The sequence below is a fragment of the Euprymna scolopes genome, chromosome 1, assembly GCF_053919585.1.
Source record: "Euprymna scolopes isolate OS-2025 chromosome 1, ASM5391958v1, whole genome shotgun sequence".
In the NCBI taxonomy this organism is placed as follows: Eukaryota; Metazoa; Mollusca; class Cephalopoda; order Sepiida; family Sepiolidae; genus Euprymna; species Euprymna scolopes.
The window spans coordinates 168,991,223-169,010,901 of NC_136482.1; the positions used below are offsets into that span (position 1 = coordinate 168,991,223).

The window sequence follows — 19,679 nt, forward strand, 5'->3', positions numbered from 1 at the left end:
TTGTTATATTTTACAAAGTGAGGAATAATTTTAAGTTAAAATACATTTAGTGTTATGCATGTAAAATTGAGAAAAATATGCAATGTTTCAACATTATGTGAATAAGTGAAATCCAAACAAAATGGCCATCAAATTTGACTTGATATTGTGTTTATCTGAAAACGAAACTTGAAATGATTCCTTATTTAATAATATAACTTTATAGTCAATAAAATCAACAGCATAAAATCAGTTTTAATGATTGTGTAGGATTTTGCTTGCATTCTTCTTAAGCTGCGACTTAACGTTTACTGTGAAATCTTATTATGTAAATTGCTTTTCTCCATTGTCTCCGAATACAGGACGATTACTGACAACATGAAATCGACCAACCTGTCATCTGTTTACAGGACATCCTGTAAACAGATGGCAGATGGCAGGCCAGAGTCACTTTGTCGCAGCGAAGGTAGAGCATAACAAGTAGAGTAAGGACAATTGTCATCTCTTATTTGGACACCAAGCGGTGCTGCAGCGATTACCATTTTGCAAGAGCTTTACCACTGTCACAGGCCTCGGATGAATAAGACCATCATCCGTTTGCCTGCATTAGTGGAATGAATCAGTCAAAGACAACAACGAGGCTCTTCTAATACTGAAAACAGACCTCTCAGCAGGTTCTGAGCTCCCCTGGAAAGAGTGGGTAACACTCAATTGACCAAGCAAAGTTTGCCGAAACATGGAACAACCTGCACAAGTGGGGTTATGTACAGGATGCTCGGTGTTTCTGTGGAACCAATATGCAGCGTGTCACACACATTCTCACAGGTTGTTCCTTAAGCGAGGCATGCTTCGATGTGAATCTGGGAGATGCATCGGTTACTGTCTGATGATGGATCTCAAGATTTGGTGAAATGCTATCATGGAGTCTCGGAATAAGACAAGAACTCTAGAAAAGAGCAAATAAGCAAATATACTCTTCTTCTCTCCCCTTTTCTCATTGTTCATCTTACAGCTACAACTCCAAATTTTATTTTCTATTCACAAACTGTTTAGTATGTTAGAACTTAAAAGAAAATACAACGAACATTACATATTTCATAACAAAATATTAAATAACTCAAGAAAAGGATTGATAAAGTATAATAAAGCTTCTACACACATATCTAAGGCAATGACAAAACCCCTAGAAAATGACCTTCAGTCTATAGTGTAAACGGGGCCGTAAATGTTTAGTAAATTGAAACTCCCATAGAAGGTTGCGTGTTCGAATCACATCGGGGTCACCACTTTGTTGAGGGTGACAGGATAATCTGCTTATGTTATAGACGATCCCATCCCCATTGTTAGTTTGTTTAATGGATAGAATGGTAGTGTGATTGAAAAGCAAAAGGTCGCATAATGATGACGAAAACATAACGTTATATATTAGTGAAAGAATGTAGGTTTATTTACATAAATATACATGAGAAATAATAAGGATATAGATAGTAAGAAATAAGAGTTCGTTTAGAAATGAGTAACGTTACTTGTGATTGATGAGAGGCTGACAGGTTAGTCAGGAGAGCTGGTTGGCGGCCGATGCCAACCAGGAGCAGTTCTTCGTTACATGTTGACTGGTTAAGAGTTCAGCGCAAAAGAGGTAGAAGTATAAGAAACAGGAAGTGACATGGCTACGTCGATCTCCGGTTATCAGAGTTAAAGGGCGATAATCGAGTTAGTCTGAGAGTTTCAATTCCCACACACATATCTAAGGCAATGACAGAATCTCTAGAAATGACCTTCAGTCTGTAGTGGGATGAGGCTGCAAATGGATGGTAACATTTAATGCTACTAAGACTAAGCTTCTTTCCTTTCACAATTACAAAACACCTTCTCAACCAGCGATTGCTATGACAAATTACACTCTACCTGAGAGCCCATCATTCAAATTCCTCGGCCTAACATTTACAGGTTTTACGCTGAGGGATCAGATTAACGAAGGGTGTCACTAGTGTTACGAGGGTGAATGTGATAACGTTTTTCTAGTCCTTCAACGTAAACAAAAATATTATGGGTGTCAGAATCAGCATAATGGCGAAGACGGATATAAAAAATTCATAATGTGGTTTTATTTAACAATAGAAAAAATAATAATAATAAATTATCTTTTTTTTATTGTGGTTGTATGTGTGTCTGCCAATTCAACATGTGAGAAAAGGATTATATCGTTCAATGTTTAACGAGATGTTGAATGTTCTTGTAAAGAGTGTTCTGGAAATAAATTTAAGTATTTTAGAACTATGTATAGTCGCGAGGACTTTATATATTCTTCTCTTAAATAGAGTCTGATAGAACTGGAGTAAAGAACTGTTGCAAAAAGGAGACAAGAGAAATCCTTCTTCGACTGGGGCAATCATGTTTTTTAGATATAAAATATGTCCTTTTTTTTTTTTTTTTTTGGTCTTTACAAAAGGAATTAAAATCCGTTATATTAGTTAGTTCCGTAGATGTGAAAATTTTACTCCATACATGTCTAATGTGACACAAAGTCATTTGGGGGGGGGGGGGGGAAATTGATCTAGTGAGATTCGAACGTTAATATGAGAGACAAAAAGAAACAAAAAAGGAAAATATTAATTCTCGTTGATATGGTATTTCCATATTGAGAATTTAGATGTATGATGCATGCAAAGTCATGTCAACTGATTTAGGTTTCTCCACGGTCCCCTGTTCTAGATGATCACAAATAATAGCCTCTTACGCTCCAAATGCCAATATGACTGGTTTGTAGTGAAAAGGATAACGGTTAAGTGTTAGGTAGTTGGTGAGATAAAATCAGTCACACTGAAACTTGAGTAGGACTAGATTATCTAAATGGACGACTTAATAGGAACTTATTTACAATAGGCTTGAAGACAACCATGTTATAGTCAGTTAAGAAGCAGACAGACGGTATTGCGTTCTACAGACGGACACTTCTAGGAAAAAAACTCTGCCCATGGAATCAGTTATAGATTTGATGTGAATCATTTCCATTGTTTGTACTGAGAAAAAATTGCTTTTCTTGTGACTGTTTCAAATTCTCTTGCCTTTTTGAAAAACTTATGTAAATGCAATTTCATTCAATGGACATTTGAGAGAGGGGGGGAGGAGTGGCATTGCGCCCCCTCCCCCTGCTTACAAGAAATAGAAATAAAAAGAATAAAAGAGACGTACGATTGAAAGTGACGCCAACAAGTTATGATAAGCTCCAGCTTCTGTCACGTCACAGTGTTGCATCCCTGCATCCTTTTACAAGTACTTCCATAAAATGTGCTTACTGTATTTGTTCTTCTCCGAATCTAGTCTGTCGGACACTGTCCTTGTCCTTGTTCTTCCTGCACTGGGTCGCTTTGTGGCCCTTCCAGCCACATTCGTTGCAGTATTTATGTTTGTAAAAACATTGACTCGACAAATGTTTCCTACCGCAGTGATAGCACGGGCTTCTAGAGGTTCCGGGTCTTGTGACTGGGTGGTACTTATTAGGTGTAACCTGCGTTTTCTTATTTCCAGCTTTGCTTTTTCGGGGTGAGTATTTTTCCGGTCTGAAGGTCGTCCTTCCAATGAATGTTGAGTCTGACTCCTCGACGTGTCTCGAGTTGTTCCTTACGCAGACTACCCATTGACAATCCTTGGCCAACTTCTGGAGGGTGAGGCCCTGTTCGCTCTCAAGTCTCGAGAACATGTCTAATCTCAGCGTTTTTGGATGAGACTAGACCCTGTGCAAAAATTAAACACTTGAAGTCGTCTGCCGATAAGTCAGATAGATGGAAATCATCACAGTGTTTATTTACCACGGACATGAATGTTAGATAATCGTTGTCGTCGCCGCTTTTTTGCCAGTTCAAGTACTTCCATCTTCTATGAAAGAGCATAGAATTTGGCCTGAACAGTTTGAATAAGTTTGACCGCTTCAGAAAATTCCAATTCACTCGTTTTCCTGGGGAGAATATAATCCACAAACTTGCTATGTTCTGTGGTCTCTAATTTCCTCAAAAGTAGGCGAACTTTTTTAGCGTTGCTCCACTCTTGACAATCCATGATGAATAATAGGTCCTCATATCTCTGATAGAAAGTGTCAAACGTCCCATCCAACTCCGGTTGGTAGTTGAACGTTTCTATAACATTCAATATTGTACTTTAGGAAAAAGCAAAACTGTCGTCCCTGTGTTCCGTTCTATCGAATATTTTTAACAATAGCTCTTCTTGTCTCTGTTGTTGAAGTAGCATTCTCTCCTCCAATGCTTGTTGGCTCTCTCGAAATTTTAACTGGCGCTGTTTATTACGTTCTTTTAAATTTTCCTCAGTCTTCTGCTGCTGGTTCATCTGGGGCTTAATTAACTGTATTAATACTGTTTTAAGGTCCTCCACGTTTTAATGGCCTTTCCAAACGCACGAAAAAAAAAATTATTTATTTCCGTTTTTGACTGGAGAAGAGAGATAGAATAATAATAACAAAAAACAGAAAATGTCCTTTTCTTGAGTGTGGGCATATGAGGAGGGAGCAATATATCCCTTACTTCTTGGTAAACAAGGCCGATAGCCATTAGTCGCATGCTCTCGTGTAATGAATGAATGCGTGAATGTAGGATTGACATGAGATTCTTAAAGATAAACTGAAATGACCGAAAAATGGGCTGAAATGACTTAAATAAATAAAAAGTAAATAACTTAGAATGACTTTAATGAACTTAAGGATGAATTGAATGGCCTTAAGAATGACTTGAATGCTTTAAAAATAAATGGAATCCTTCAAAAACAACTTGAATGATCTGGAAAATGACTTGAATGGCTTTGAGACTGACTGGTTGTAAAGTGGGTGATCATTTTACATTAAATTAATACAGAAAAGTGATATCACAGAAATTATTTGATTTAGGGAATTTGAAACGTTATATTAGCTATGTGGCCAAGGAAAAATTACAAACATAAGTACAGCATGTAGTAAGAACAGATACTACACTTTGAGATATTAAATCTTTTATTCAGGCAAAAAAAAAGAACATGAACAAAAAACTTAGGCGCAAGGTCAACTAAACTACACTTTGATCTTGGCCAAAAGGCCAAGAAAAGATGTATTTATTTGCTCCCTCACCGAGCAAATTAGGCACAAGGCCGATTTTTAATGTGAGGAGTGAAGGGGAAATGGGGACCAACTCCCCGGGTAGTAGGGGAGCTGGATAGTGACAATTGGTATGAAGGGTTGCCCCTACATTGACCAAGGTCTTATATGTGGGGCTGCCCCCACATATGGTCTTTGCTTGCAGTATCTGCCGGAACAGATGGTATTTATTTGCTCCCCCACTGAGCAAATTAGGCACAAGGCCGTTTTTAATGTGAGGTAAAAACCAGCTCCCCTAAAAGTAGGCAAAAAGGGGGCACTCTGGTTACCAAAAATAATAATTTTCCCAGTATAGAGGGTTTCCCCTCCATTGACTGGTACAAATTATCTTAAGTGCAGAATCTGCCGGAACAGATGGTATTTATTTGCTCCCCCACCGAGCAAATTAGGCACAAGGCCGATTTTTAATGTGAGGAGTGAAGGGAGGGGGAAGGGAAAAAGGGGACCAGCTCCCGAGAGGTGGGAAATGGGAGCTGGTTAATGGTCAGGCATGTGGGGTTGCCCCCACATCCGGTCTTTGCTAGTCATAGCCAGTCATAGCTTCTTGCAGTATCTGCCGGAACAGATACTACACTTTGATCTCGGCCAAGAAAAGCTTAAAAAGCTAAGAACAGCATCTATTAACAACAGACCTTTGATCTTAACCAAAAAGGCCAAGCACAAAAGTGTTACGGACAGACCGATAGACCGACCGATGGAGTGATTTACACGCGACTAAAAACCTTTGAGATAACCTAATATGAGGGTGGACAAAAAAAATTTTTTTACTTGCTAATCAAAAAACAAAACAAAAATGTACTGTGATACACTACAGTTGCAAAAGAATATAATAATTGTGGAATTATCTGGCAGTTAACCAAAATGGCTAGTTTTTTGTTTTTGTGTGTGTGTGTGTGTGTGTGTGTGTGTGTGTATGGCCCCACACGACAGAAAAAAAGTTTTCACTTTAGAACCGACAGTTAAAAATAGAATATTACAAAAAATTCCACTCAATGAAAAAGTATCTTTCTTTTAGTCCAAGTAAAACGAAAAGGAAAAAAAAAGAAACATTTCTCTCTCGTTAAAATATTGCACAAAGTTAGCAGCAAAAAAACAAAGGCCAAAAAAAAAACTTTTCACTTCATTTGTAAAATGTTCAAATTTGCATAAGAATAAACAGTCGATAGTTTACAATAGTATTTTTCTCGTGGTGAAAATTGGGTCAACATTTTTCTCTTTGTTTTCCTTTCTTCTTTCAATAGGCAATCAAATTAATTTTTAAACATTACAAAAATGCGTTTTGTACAGTTCTTTTCAATTTAAATATAGAAACAAAAAGATTAACTTACAATTTAGTCAATAGCTTTGCCATGTGTTCGTTTTTTTTGGTTTTTAGGACGTAATTGCCAACCAACTTCTTAGCTTATAAATCCGAAGTTATTTTGAAGTCAATTAGAATTTTTTTTTTTTTTTTTGTGGATTTCACCCGCATGAAAGTCGAATCCGATGTCGCCAGTTGTTATGGGGTTAAATGGTAATAAGAACTAAGGAACACAGGACTTTTAGGAAAACACATGTATTCACATATACTACAGTCAAAGTGAGTTGAGCAATACCATACCTCAATGGTGAGGTGTGTGCCCCCGACCTGCTTGGTCGTGTGCCAAATCTCTGACTGCCGAGCACCAGTACTCAATACCAAAAGTGACGTCACCAACGGAAGTGACGTCATCAAATAATGCATTAATCCCATGGAGGGGCGTCTCCAACAACCTCACAATTACAATCAAGTCAGTTTGACAGACAGCCTTAAATATGCTAATTACTCTATCCATCATCTATTTTCTGTAAGATGGTTTATTGTGCAAAGCTTATCTCTAAGCAACGGGGCGTGCAGAGAGAGAAGGGCAGAAGGCAATACTTGAAATTAAATTGGATATTAGAGCATCTCAAAATACGTCTGACCATTTTCTACTGTTCATCCAAACTGAAAAATCTTGAATCTTTCTCTGACATTATTTCTGCCAAACTTAAATTCCCAAACTAAAGATTGACTCATTTATAAGATTTACATAACTCTATAGTCCAATAACCACTATCTGGTGTCCTTTACCAATATACAATACATCATATCAGCTAACTCTGTTGCCAAGAATAGCCTGCTAAAAACTGTGTCTTTTGAGTTTTCGCTTTTATGTTGACAAAGTTCCAAAAAGATTCTTTGGTAAATCACGTTTGCTACACATTTTCTGGTTGGTCTGCATTTACAGGTGAAAGAGACTCCATACATATGATAAAGGGTGGAACAATAACATTGTCGTCCTTGTTTGATAAAAACTTTCATTGAAACAAAAATGGCGACCAAATAAAACTCCTAGAAATTATGTAATAAAATACATGTAGAGTTGAATGTAATAATCAAAGAAGAACACGCCCATGTGGGTGTGCATTGTATGGTTATACCTTCTGATGGGATCTGAGAGGGACAGATTAAAGATGGCAGCCATGGAATTATAAGATGTAGTCTCGTGGAATCTCAGTTTTCTAATAAAATGCCTGTTGGCAGAGGTGGTTGGGAGAACACGTGCTGGAAGTTGAGAGAGAAAGTTGGCAGTGACGAGTTCTGGCTGAACTTTTGCTTTTTGTATTTTATTTTATTTTGTTTTATTTTGTTTTGCTGTTTACCAGCCCATTTAGCTCCAAGCTATTTCACCATAATGGGGGACACGTTCAACATTAAATTAATACCAGAATTCGATGGCTCCACCTCGGTACTTGACTGGGTGCAGAAGGTGGAACTGCATTGTCTGTTGTCTAGTGTGAAGAGCATTGAACATGTGGTTCCTCTAAATCTGTCCGGCAGGGCTTTTGCAGTATATCAACAGTTTAGTCCTGAGGAAAAACAGAATTATGAAAGGATCAAGGCAGCATTATACAAGGCATTTGCTATCAACCTCGCCACTGCTTGGGAGCAATTTGAGGCAAGAACCTTACATCACGGCGAAACTGTCGACATTTATTTGGCCAAGCTGATGAAGTTGACGGTGTTGTTTGATGGGCTGCCAGAGGCCTGATTCCCCTGATGGCGATTGCTCAGCACAATAAAGCAAAGGTGAGGCCAATGATGGACTACTACAAACTAAACATGCATGTTGATGCATTCACGGCAGATGCTGATGTTTATGCCAGCAAGCTACAAGAGAGGCGCCAGCAGGGTTCCAATGTGTCCTTGCTGGATCCGAATCAGTGAAACAATGTTGCCATTTTAGATGATGGTTTTTGCTGGCAGGAGGTACTGCCTTACCAGACTAGGCTTTGGGCTGAACGTGACACCCCAAATAATGAAAACCATCATTAACGCTGTGTTGTCACAGGAAGAAACGATAAAAGATGGGACATCAGCGTACCTTGAAGACATATATGTGAACGAAGACATTGTGCCATTATCATGTGTAAGGTCTAAACTGGAAGCGCCCGATGTCTTCACGAGGCGAGCAGTATTCTTCCTGTTTGAAAAACTTGTGCAGCACCTACCAGTGTGTGGATGGACTCGTGTGGCAGCAAGCATCATAAATAGGAGGGCAAGCGGAGTCACCAAAGGCTGGGATAATGAAACAGCCGATAATATGTTGGTTTGCATGGCGAAGGAGACCATTGCAAGGGTAAAGCAGGATGCCCCTGCCAAAGGAGACTGGTGCGTGCAGGGAGACAAACTGAACATGTGAGTGGATGCAAGCTCTCTGGTAATTGGTGTGCTGTTGGAGAAGAATGGGGATGTGATTGATGCTGCTCATATCAACCTAGCAGAGCTCGATGCAGTGATAAAAAGTATCAATCTAGCACTCAAGTGGAATGTCAGGAAATTACACACACATACACGGATTCGCTATGCGTGTACCACTGGATATCGGACACACTGACAGGCAAGACCAGGGTGCGTACTAAGGCAGCCAGCAAGATGCTGATCAGACGGAGGTTGAAGACCGTAAAAAAGCTGGTAACAGAGTACAACCTGTCCGTGGATGCGGTACTGGTCACTTCAAATTGCAACCTTGCTGATAGGCTCACTCGGGCGCCACAAAGATGGTATGACAGCATGAAGAAAAAAGTCAAGCCAGTACCACCATGTGCCACCTCTATTGAGATGGCAGATGAAATCAGGAAGATACACCACCTCAGTAGACATTCCGGAGGGCGACGGACATGTTATTTTGTGCAGTTGTCCAATCCGTCAGTGTCCAAAAGTACAGTGAAAGCGGTAGTCAAGGAGTGCCAAACATGCCAGTCAATCGACCCTGCCCCGGCCAGATGACGGACAGGTCAGCTGGGAATAGATGCGACCCGTTAATAAGACAGTATTCCTCCAGTGTCATCCGTGAATTGGAGTCCATAGTTTATGAAAAGGGGCCGCCTGAAAAGATCCTCACAGACAATGACACCGCCTTCTGCAGTGGGGAGTTCAGACATTTCATAGATAAGTGGGGGATCCAGCTCAGACACAGATGTGCATATGTACCGAGTGGCAATGGCATAGCAGAGTGGTGCCATCGAAGCATAACGAGGATCGCAGCAAGAAAACAATGCACAATCGCAGAGGCGGTCTATAGATATAATGCAACACCAAAGGATGGCATGACTGCTGCAAGCACACCCACCAATGCTATTCATTGCTATTGAGTGCGACATTGACGCCCTTCTGCCTGATCTGCAGGAAACCCGAGGGCCGTATAAGTTAGAGGACACTGTCTGGGTGAAGCCTCTCAATAATCGATGCACTAACAGCTTTCGAAGAGTGTGAATCACTGGCATCATCAGTGAGCAAGCCGTGTTAATCGATGGTACCCCATGCCATGTGAAGGATATCTGGCCTGCCCTAAATATGAACCAGTTGGCGAGTAGCAGTAATGGTGAATCATCCAACGATGATCTGTGGATCCATCCTATTCCCCGTGATAGTACAACTGCGAACCCCAACGCTGACGCCGATAGTTTCAGCACCCCTTCTGAGAGCTCCGCTGAGGATGAAGAAGTCCAGCCTGATGGTATGACTGTACACACTAACGCTGATGCCAATAGTTCCGACACTTCTTCTGAAAGCTCCAATGAAGATGAAGTAGTCCAACCAATCCCCTTTTGTAGAAGTGCCCGCAACAAATGACCACGTCCACCATGCCACATATATGGTCTGGAGACTAGGGGGAGTGTAGAGTTGAATGTAATAATCAACAAAGAAAGCACCCGCATGTTTTTGTATTATGCAGTTATACAACTTACCTTCGGATCTGAGAGATAGAGAAATTAAAGATGGCAGCCATGGATTTATAAGATGTAGTCTCGTGGAATCTCACAAGATCTCATCTTCCACTGCACACGTATGCAAATGGAATGGGGTCAGTTTTCTAATAAAATGCCTGTTGGCAGAGTTGGTTGGGAGAACACGTGCTGGAAGTTGAGAGAGAAAGTTGGCAGTGATGAGTTCTGGCTGAACTTTTGTTTTTTGTATTTTATTTTGTTTTGCATATATGTCAGCCTTTGTCATGGTAACATATATTGAGCGAGGTTCTAACAGTATTTTGTCTGTTTTTTTATTTATAACTCATTTTCCCAAACTTACCACCTCAAAGAGAGTCGGCTGCCATTTTAAATTTTCCAATACATCGGTAAACACTGTATGTTTTTCGAGCTGAATAAACATGTTACATTAAATATAAACACTAAAACATATCCAGTTGGGTAGAAAAGTAACTTATCTTGCCTTTGATAACATTTATTTGTTCTATATTTGTTTTGTGACAATTTTTTCGAATCTATGTGTACAGTAAAACCCGAAATTTTTTTTTCGGAGATCTTCAGTCCAAAACAGATACGTACAATATAACCTTTTGTTTTTTTTTCGATATTTTCATTTTTTTAATGTCTTAATTAAACTGCCAAATCGTTAATGTAAAACTCCGATCAATGACTTGATATAAAAATATTTACTTCTTATTGATTTTATATATACAGGATACTTTTGATGGTTGTCCTCCATTAAAGACTGGTCATGATGTCTCTGGTGAGTACAACTTTTATTTCATTTGTTAAAAACAAAATTGAAGCGATTGTGCGATAATTAACGCGATACACACAAAACGTGTTTTGAACAGTCAATTCAATCTGTGCATTTACAAATGAAACTGTTATTTCAAACTTAAGCTTGTCCAACTAATAAAAAAATATAATTTAAGCATGAGCGAGTAATAAAAATGTTATTTCTAATTTAAGTTGTTCAAGTAGTAAAAATGTGGGCGGAATTGTACAACCATCACCCCCATGCATAATTTCTATACTGGTAGGTTTTTTTTAAAATTTTTTCACTGGATTATTATTGATTGGACACTAATTAACCAGATTATGAAAAAAAAAAAAAAGAAAAAAATTTGAAAAAAAAATCATTTCGACATTTGAAAGGGGTGCTCACTTTTTAATTATAACGTTCTGGTAAATCGGTTACCCATTTTGTAACCAATAAAAACGCGGGTCTATCAAAACCATAGAAAGTAAAAATGATGTGTGCCTTAAGTCAGAAATATTCTTGTCTCTCAAAGAAAAAAAATAATAGAATGAACATGACTTTTTTAATTGTTTTTTATGAAAATAAAGTTTCGAGTTTTTTTTGTTTTTTTGTAAAACTTATTTAGGTTTTGGTATTGAAAAGTGAGTTTGTGGGTGTTTTTCTTTTTTTTAATGTTTTTTAATAATTTGTTTTTATGAAAGGTGAGTTTGTGGGTGTTTCTTTACAATAATTTATCTGTTTTTATGAAAGGTGAGGGTTTGTTTTTTTTTCTAAATTTTTTAAGTATTATAAATTTCACTAACATGCTAGAGAAATGTTTCATAATTTTCCATCCCGTTGTCAATTTTCATATCGTACGCCTCCCGATACATTGCTCCGTCAACATGGGACCATTTCGGTGCAAGTCTATAAATGGGCCACAAGTAATATTTGTCACTATAAGAATCTGAAAAAATCTTTATAATGTACGTACTTGTCACTGCATGAAAATGTCATATTCCAAAAATTATGTAAATCGATCAAGTAGTTTTTTTTTTATTTAAGAAAATCAAATATTATCGGACATATTATCGAAGTTTCGGCATTCTGCCATCTTGTTTGAGAGATAATGCCACTAACGACACCTAGCGGATATATAGGTCAACAAGGGCAGAACATGCAGACCATCGAATATTTTATCAATCAAGTAGTTTTTTTTTTGTTTTTTTTTGTTTTTTGAAGAAAATCAATTTTTTTTTAAAGGAAAAACAAATTTTACGATGTTTAGGGATAATTAATAAATAAATTGACTTCTTTTAATAAACAGAATGTGTCTTTTAATAAAGAGAACGTGGAAGGCAGACCATCGACTATTTTTAGGGTTTTTTTTTTGTAAATGTCGAAAACCCTGCCGGAACAGATACTACATCTTGAGATATTAAATCCTTTACTCATATTAAAAATACAGTGAAAATCAACAATGAACAAAAAACTTAGGCACATGGGAAACTCAAAAGGAGGGATTGTGGGGGTCGTTGGTCATCCTTGTCACTCCAGAACTAAACAAAATCAAAAGTTATTATGGATGATAACGACTACCAGTTGTCAAAATTGAAGCATGTCACAGTTGTTATTTCTAACAAATATTAGGTTTTAAAATTTTGACCCTTAGTTTTGGACGCTACTGTACAAGCAACGTATATTTTAGAAGGATGAAGAAAAGCATCAAGAATAAGTAAACAGTTTTTCACTTTTATATCAATATAAGTATTATATGGTCTTTTTTTATATCGATATAAGTATTATATGGTCTTTTTTATATCGATATAAGTATTATATGGTCTTTTTTATATCGATATAAGTATTATATGGTCTTTTTATATCGATATAAGTATTATAAGGTTTTTTTTTTATGGTCTTAATTTGTTGTTGCAGATGATTGTCATGTTCCAGAACGTGATTCTTTGATACCAGGCCGAAATTTTTCATGTTACAGAGTTAGCAAAGAACGACTCTTCAACGAATGTTTTGCACCAGACGTAGCCACAACGTGTTGTCACATTTGCCCAACCAAGACTTATAATAATATAACTTGTAAGTAAATGCTTATATATATACATATATATATATATATATATATATATATATATATATATACACACACACACACACTGCTGATCAAAAATTTAAGACCACTTAAAAATCTATTAAAAAATCCTTCTTTTTTTAAGGATAGATTTTAAACTTTTCCGACTTAAGCTTACTAATACTACAATTTAAAAAGGTTATGGAAATAAAAAGGTACATTCCAAAAATTTTATTTAAAAATTTGCATTTTTATTAAATTAGGCTTTTTATACATGATCAAAATTATAAATTGTTAGATTTATGGTAATTCTAATGTTTTTAGTTCAGTTAGAGATTAGCAATCATTGTGTAAAGGTGTTACCATGCCTAAAGCAAGAAAACTAACTGAAGTTAAGCGCTTTGAATTCTAGGATTCCATAAGCGAAGTTTGTCACAGCAAGCGATAGCAGTTAAAGTAAATCGCAGTAAAACTGTTATTTGCAACTTTTTAAAGAACACTGAGAATTATGGAAAAGCAAAATCCTTTGGTAGCCCCCCCCCCCAATTTCTCCTGCATTGAGTAGGAGAATCAGACGGATTATTATGAATGACAGAGGACTTTATTTTAGTCAAATTAAGGCGGTTACAGATGCTGATTGCAAGGCGGTTACAGATGCTGATTGCAGTCCAATAACCATCAGACGACACTTAAAACAAAAAAGTAAATAAAAAGCGTAAAAAAACTCCTCGATTGCTTCCACGTCACAAAGTGTACTGCTTAAAATTTGGTCACGAACACAAAGCTGGGACATTGAAAAGTGGAAGAAAGTCCTGTTTTCTGATGAGAAAAAATTCAATTTAGATGATTCTGATGTTTTCCAGCGACATTGGCATGACAAAAACATGCCTCTTGAAATTTTTTCCTGCACGTCATAGTGATGGAGGGTCTGTAATGGTCTGGGGTGCGTTTTCTTACAGAGGGACGATGGAGCTCCAGGTGGTGCAGAGTCCTCAGACAGCAACTGGTTATGTTAGCATGCTACAAAAAGCATCTTTGATGATGGAGGGTCATCGTTTGTGTGGGGATGGTTTGTTATTCCAACAGGGTAATGCTGTAATCCACACTGCAAGACGGATGTTGAGCTTTCTACAAGAAAATGGAGTCCATCTCTTGAGACATCCTGCATGCTCACCAGACATGAACCCAATTGAAAATGTTTGGGGATGGATGACAAGAGGTTTATCCAAATGGCAAACAATATTCAACAAAAAATTAACCTCGTGAAGCCATCTTCAGAAACTGGAGCAGAATCCCCCGCACCTTAATGGAAACCCTTATTTCTACCATGCCCCAAAGAATTTTTGAAGTCATCAAAAGCAGTGGAGGTAGAACTCATTAAGTTTGATTGTTGAATGTTTTCATACACTTTTCATAAACTTTTTGTACAATTTAATAGAATTTTTTGTCTCTGGTCTTATAATTTTGATCATGTGTAAAAAGCCTAATTGAATAAAAATGTAAATTTTAAAAATAAATCTTTGGAATGTAGCTTTTTATTTCCATTACCTTTTAGATTGTAGAATTGGTAACCTTAAGTCGGAAGAGTTTAAAATCCATCCTTAAAAAAAGTTGTTTTTTTTTAAAGATTTTTAAGTAGTCTTAAATTTTTGATCAGCAGTGTATATGCAAAGTAAATTATCGCTATTATGGGTACTGTTTTATAATTTGTCATTATTCTGAGGGAGACAACTCTCTTTTACTAAAATTCGTTTATTTTTCATCTTATAATTTAGAACGCTAATAACACACCCGTCCTTCCACCGCTCTCCTCTCTCTAGAATGTAAACAGAATTTTTGTCAAATATTAAACGGTTCTTCCACTCGGTTAATGTCAGCGTGTTACTTACAGAAAAACTGTTAATTAAACTGCAGAAGCACCTGTCAATAGTATGGTGCAATCACGTGGACACACCGGTTCTCACCAAATCACTGAAGTTAAGCAATGTTGAGCCTGGCCAGTATCAGATGGGTGACCATTTGGGAAGGCTAGGCGCTGTATGTACCTTCTGGGAAGGTTGGGCGTGAGGCCAGCACCCTCACCCTGTAAAAAGAACTCCTCGTTACAAAAGCAGCTACAAAGTTGTAGATGGCCTATGCCCCTCTAGGGGCTCAAGGCTATGGAACCTGTTAATAACTATACAAGTTCTATAATTGAATATCCTCAAAAAAAAATAAATAAATAAAAATAGAATGAAAAACATAAAACTATATTTTTGTAAATCGGTTGCGAAAACTTACTGACAGCATTATTAGTGCCCTACATTATGAGATGAAAATATTGCAACATCTGCTATATATGGCCGAAACATAGTGCCATATAAAAACTGCAAGTGGACGAAATACTCTGTCCCTTACTAAGGAATCTTACGCAAGCAACAATGGGTGAATATTCTATGATTACAAACTTTTTCTCCCTAGTATTTTGCATTCATAAAGTTTACTTTGTTAAATTATGCTGACAATAATAACTTCCTCAGTCTTGGAGGATTTCTTCAGTCACCTCTGCCTGTTTTACAAATATTTTAATGGTAAGTGCTCCGACGAACTACAAGCCCTTGTACTCCCTCTATGTATATACCCCTGACAAACTCGACAAGCAGCAAAATTCCACCCCTACACAGTAGAGATGCCCAGATGCCAGAAAAACTTCTACTCTAATAGTTTCTTCCCTAAGACTGCTAGACTTTGGAATTCCCTTCCAGGTTCCTGCTTCCCTGACTTCACTGACATGCAGAAGTTTAAGTGTAATGTAAACAGCCATCTTGCTGCTCAACTCCCTACATAGTATCCCTTCAAATTATGCCCCAGATATCAGCTCCCTACATTAAAGTGGCACTCTGCCTTGTTTAGAGTGAAAATGTAAAAAAATAAAATGGTAGTATCTTTATGTAAATTACTTATGGTCAACAAGCATTATAAAAACTGAAAAAAACAAAAAAACTATTTTTAAGATGCATCCATTCAATTCAAACGTTTAACGATGTTGTTTCAAACTGAAGCATGAAAAATATCTTAAGTACTTGAGTCAATCTAATGAAGCTCATATTTTAGATTTTAATTTGTCAACACTGATATTTAATATGAATTTAAATATTATAATATCATATTTATCAAGATTAATTAAAAGATAGAAATATATGTATGTTTTTGTATTTTGTTGTCTAGACAGTTGTATGCTGACTAACACCGGCACCTCAAAAGTCTGTCTGTTACAGAAACAAATATTAAGGCAAATAGAATACGTAATTGATGAAATCGATTAAAATTAAAAAATGTTTCAGACGAGTGAAAATTTTTGAAAATGACTAAGAAATCAGAATCAAACACCTATTTTACACTCATCAAAAGTTAAACATCGGCCAACCTCTCCTCCCCCCTCTCCTCCTGACTAAACAACAAGAAAATCGGACATCTGTAGAGCCTTATATCCATGTCTCCTCCTCAATCAGCTTGGGGTGGGGACATAATAATGGCGGTTTGGCACTATGGTTCATAATATTTCTATTACAAGAAATGAATAATAAAATTTTTTTAAAAAATGGAACTGTCAATAATTGTGTTGTTAAGATGTTTCTTTTGTTTTTTTATTATTTTATAATGGAGTCGCCACTTATCAAGTCCTGAAAGCCACTCAAGGATAAATGTTAATAAGTGTAAGGTGGTCAGTGAAAGCATTAGTGGTGGAAAATGGGTAGAATTTTATTATTTTAGGGGGGATGCGGCTTAACAAAAATTTGTTTACATTGAACTTGAAAAAAAACGCGTTGTAGTCAGCTGGAAAGCAGGCCAGCTGTACAGGCGGGCAGTTTTAGGAAAGAAGCTTTGTTCATGGAATTTGAATTTAGATTTGGGCACAGATAGTGGTTGTTGGTGGACGAATGGTTGTTTTGTGGAAGTTTTGCAGGGAAGGATTTTGTTTCCGAGAACGCAGAAGGGACAAATAAAAATGGCAATGGACGAACACATAGAAATAATTGAGAATACACAATGAGGATACGTGAAAGGAAGACAATGCAATACTTCTAATTTTGAGTAAGAATAGTTACTTTTGTTCAACTTATGCTAGACCAGAAAGAACCGATCTAAGGGAGGTAACTCAAGAGACGTAATGGATACAGAATTACGTCCCTTACATAAGCATGTAATTATCTGTTGGTCCGAACACAAGTAACTATTTGAACAATATTAACAATAAGACGAGACTGTTTTGTCAGTCAGCCTTGTAATCCCTTCTTTTCTCTATTAAGTTCTTGGAGGGCTTACTTTTTTTTTTACCTGTTTGAAGTCCAAGGGATTGAATGACCCAAGTTGTTTTGGTATGGCATGAAATAAACAGAAGTATCATTTTCGTATGAAATTAAAACTTTTACACAATTTTTTCTTTCTTTTTAGGTTGCAAATTACGGGATCGAAATAATGGATGCTCTTCAATTTCGAAATCGGCTTGTTACCAAATGGATATGATAAATATCTGCTGCGAGACTTGCAAAAAGCATTTCACCAAAGAAAACCCAAGTAAGACTAATTTTTTTAAACTTTTTATTTTTATATTTGTAGGACACTTAACTGTAGTTGGGATTATATGTTTGTTCAACTTTGTATCTTCAATCAATATGGTGACCAAGATTTTCAGATATTTCAAAGTTAAAGCCTCCTTTTCAAAATCCACATCAGACCTGCATTAGGTGTGTCAGAAATTTCGTGAAAAATAGTGAATAATTCCACCCAGTCGTTCCAAGCTTATAACTCCTCGAAAAATGTCATTCAAGCCCTAATTTTTTTTTTCGATTAAAGGAGACAGGATCAAGTGTTCATCGTTAGTAAAAGTGTATTGAGAATGGTGGTGACTATGTACAAAAATAAGTCTGGAGCACAAAAAGTCACTCATTTTGATGCCACCATTCTCGTCTTCATAGGTTGTCAATATTTTCAATTAAAAACAAAAAATAGGAGGCTTTACTTTTGAAACGATCTTTATGGTTAGCAATAAATAACATTTTATTGCCTTTTTTTTTTCTTTTTTTTTTTAAACAAAGGAGTCATCATTTATCAATACCCAGAGGCCACTCGAAGATAAGGTTTAATGAGTCTATGATAGACAATAGGATAACATCATAATAATTGTTACTTGTGGAAATTTGAGAGTGACAGAAAAATCTTGTTCTCCAAGAGTGGCCGAAAATAATCGCTATTTTTCACGCATCTCATTAGTTTAAAATCTTGGTAAAATTGGGGTTTTTATTTGAGTTTTGAAATTTAAAAAAAATATTTTTGTTCATGTTTATTTGTAATTTTTTTCTTGTACATGAATTTATTTTTTTCTAGTCACTCGATGTTGTCCAGTTGCTCGATTTCGGGAAGATAAATATTCAATATTTGTCACTCGCCGCATGTGGATTAGTCTTTTTCCTATAACATCTTGGGGGGGGGGGAAGCGTTCAGCAGTAAATGAATACTATCCCACAGTCAAACTTGACCTCATTAACTCATTAAAACGGGCACCTGCTAAATCCAAGTAATTAAATAAATTCAAACGTGTTTCCATTAGCATGTCGCGGTGGGGCAATGGTTAACGCTGCACGTTTTTTTTTTTTTCACACTTTAATTTACAACTTTGCCTCAACGGTTCGGGTTCGATCCTCATACTTAATTTTTTTAACCCCCCCCCCCACACACCTCCAAACACCCGGGAAACGCCGGGTACCCCTCGTTAGTCTATAATATAAATCCCACCTGTCTATTTAAATGTATGTATATATGTATGTTTGTATGTCTGCCTAAAACTTTCGACAGAAGCAACGGATTTTCATGAAATCGGTATCGTTTTGAAGCTTGACCCTTTGGACAACAAATATCGAAAAATTGGCTCAAATTATTAATTCCTTTACCCTCAACTGGACACTTTTCTACAAGGAGGAGTCACTTTTTTCTCCGATATTTTCAGAAGTCTCTTTTCGATTGACTAGCCTTAATTTAAACCTTCACCACTTCCAGTTTGGTGATGGACGCAATGGCAAAGACGTCAATTTTTTTTTTCACATTCTTTTTCTCCTTCGCAGTACAGGTTCGAACCTGCCTGCCTGCCTGCCTACTCCTGCTTTTTTTTTTTTTTTTTTTTTTTTTGCTCAACACACACCTCCAAACACCCGGGCAACGCCGAGCATCCAGGCTAGTTGTCTTAGTAATCGCAAAATGGCTGTAAGAAAATAAATAATCCACTTCACTTTGAATCCTTTTTCTTCCGCACACCTTCGAGCCTATATGTTTAATTAAATTGGTGACCTTATGAGTGATAATTAAAATAACAATTTTAAAAAATTGCCAGATGTCACAGTCATTTTTTATTAAATAAAAGTTTATATTTAGAGGTTAAAAAAAAAATTATGTCATATCTCTTAGCCGTTTTTTCTAGTTTCATC

At 36.8% G+C, this 19,679-nt stretch overlaps 1 protein-coding gene across 3 annotated transcripts in view; it reads left to right on the plus strand.

The window, feature by feature from the left end:
• Nucleotides 1-19,679, plus strand: part of LOC145277058 (uncharacterized) — a 463,659-nt gene that overhangs the window by 173,061 nt on the left and 270,919 nt on the right. For all 3 annotated transcript variants that reach the window (XM_080128731.1, XM_080128725.1, XM_080128728.1), the window contains exons 3-5: nt 11,105-11,153; nt 13,068-13,226; nt 17,653-17,775. In XM_080128731.1, the coding sequence (XP_079984857.1) occupies nt 11,105-11,153; nt 13,068-13,226; nt 17,653-17,775 (331 nt within the window). The remainder of the gene's footprint in view (nt 1-11,104; nt 11,154-13,067; nt 13,227-17,652; nt 17,776-19,679) is intronic.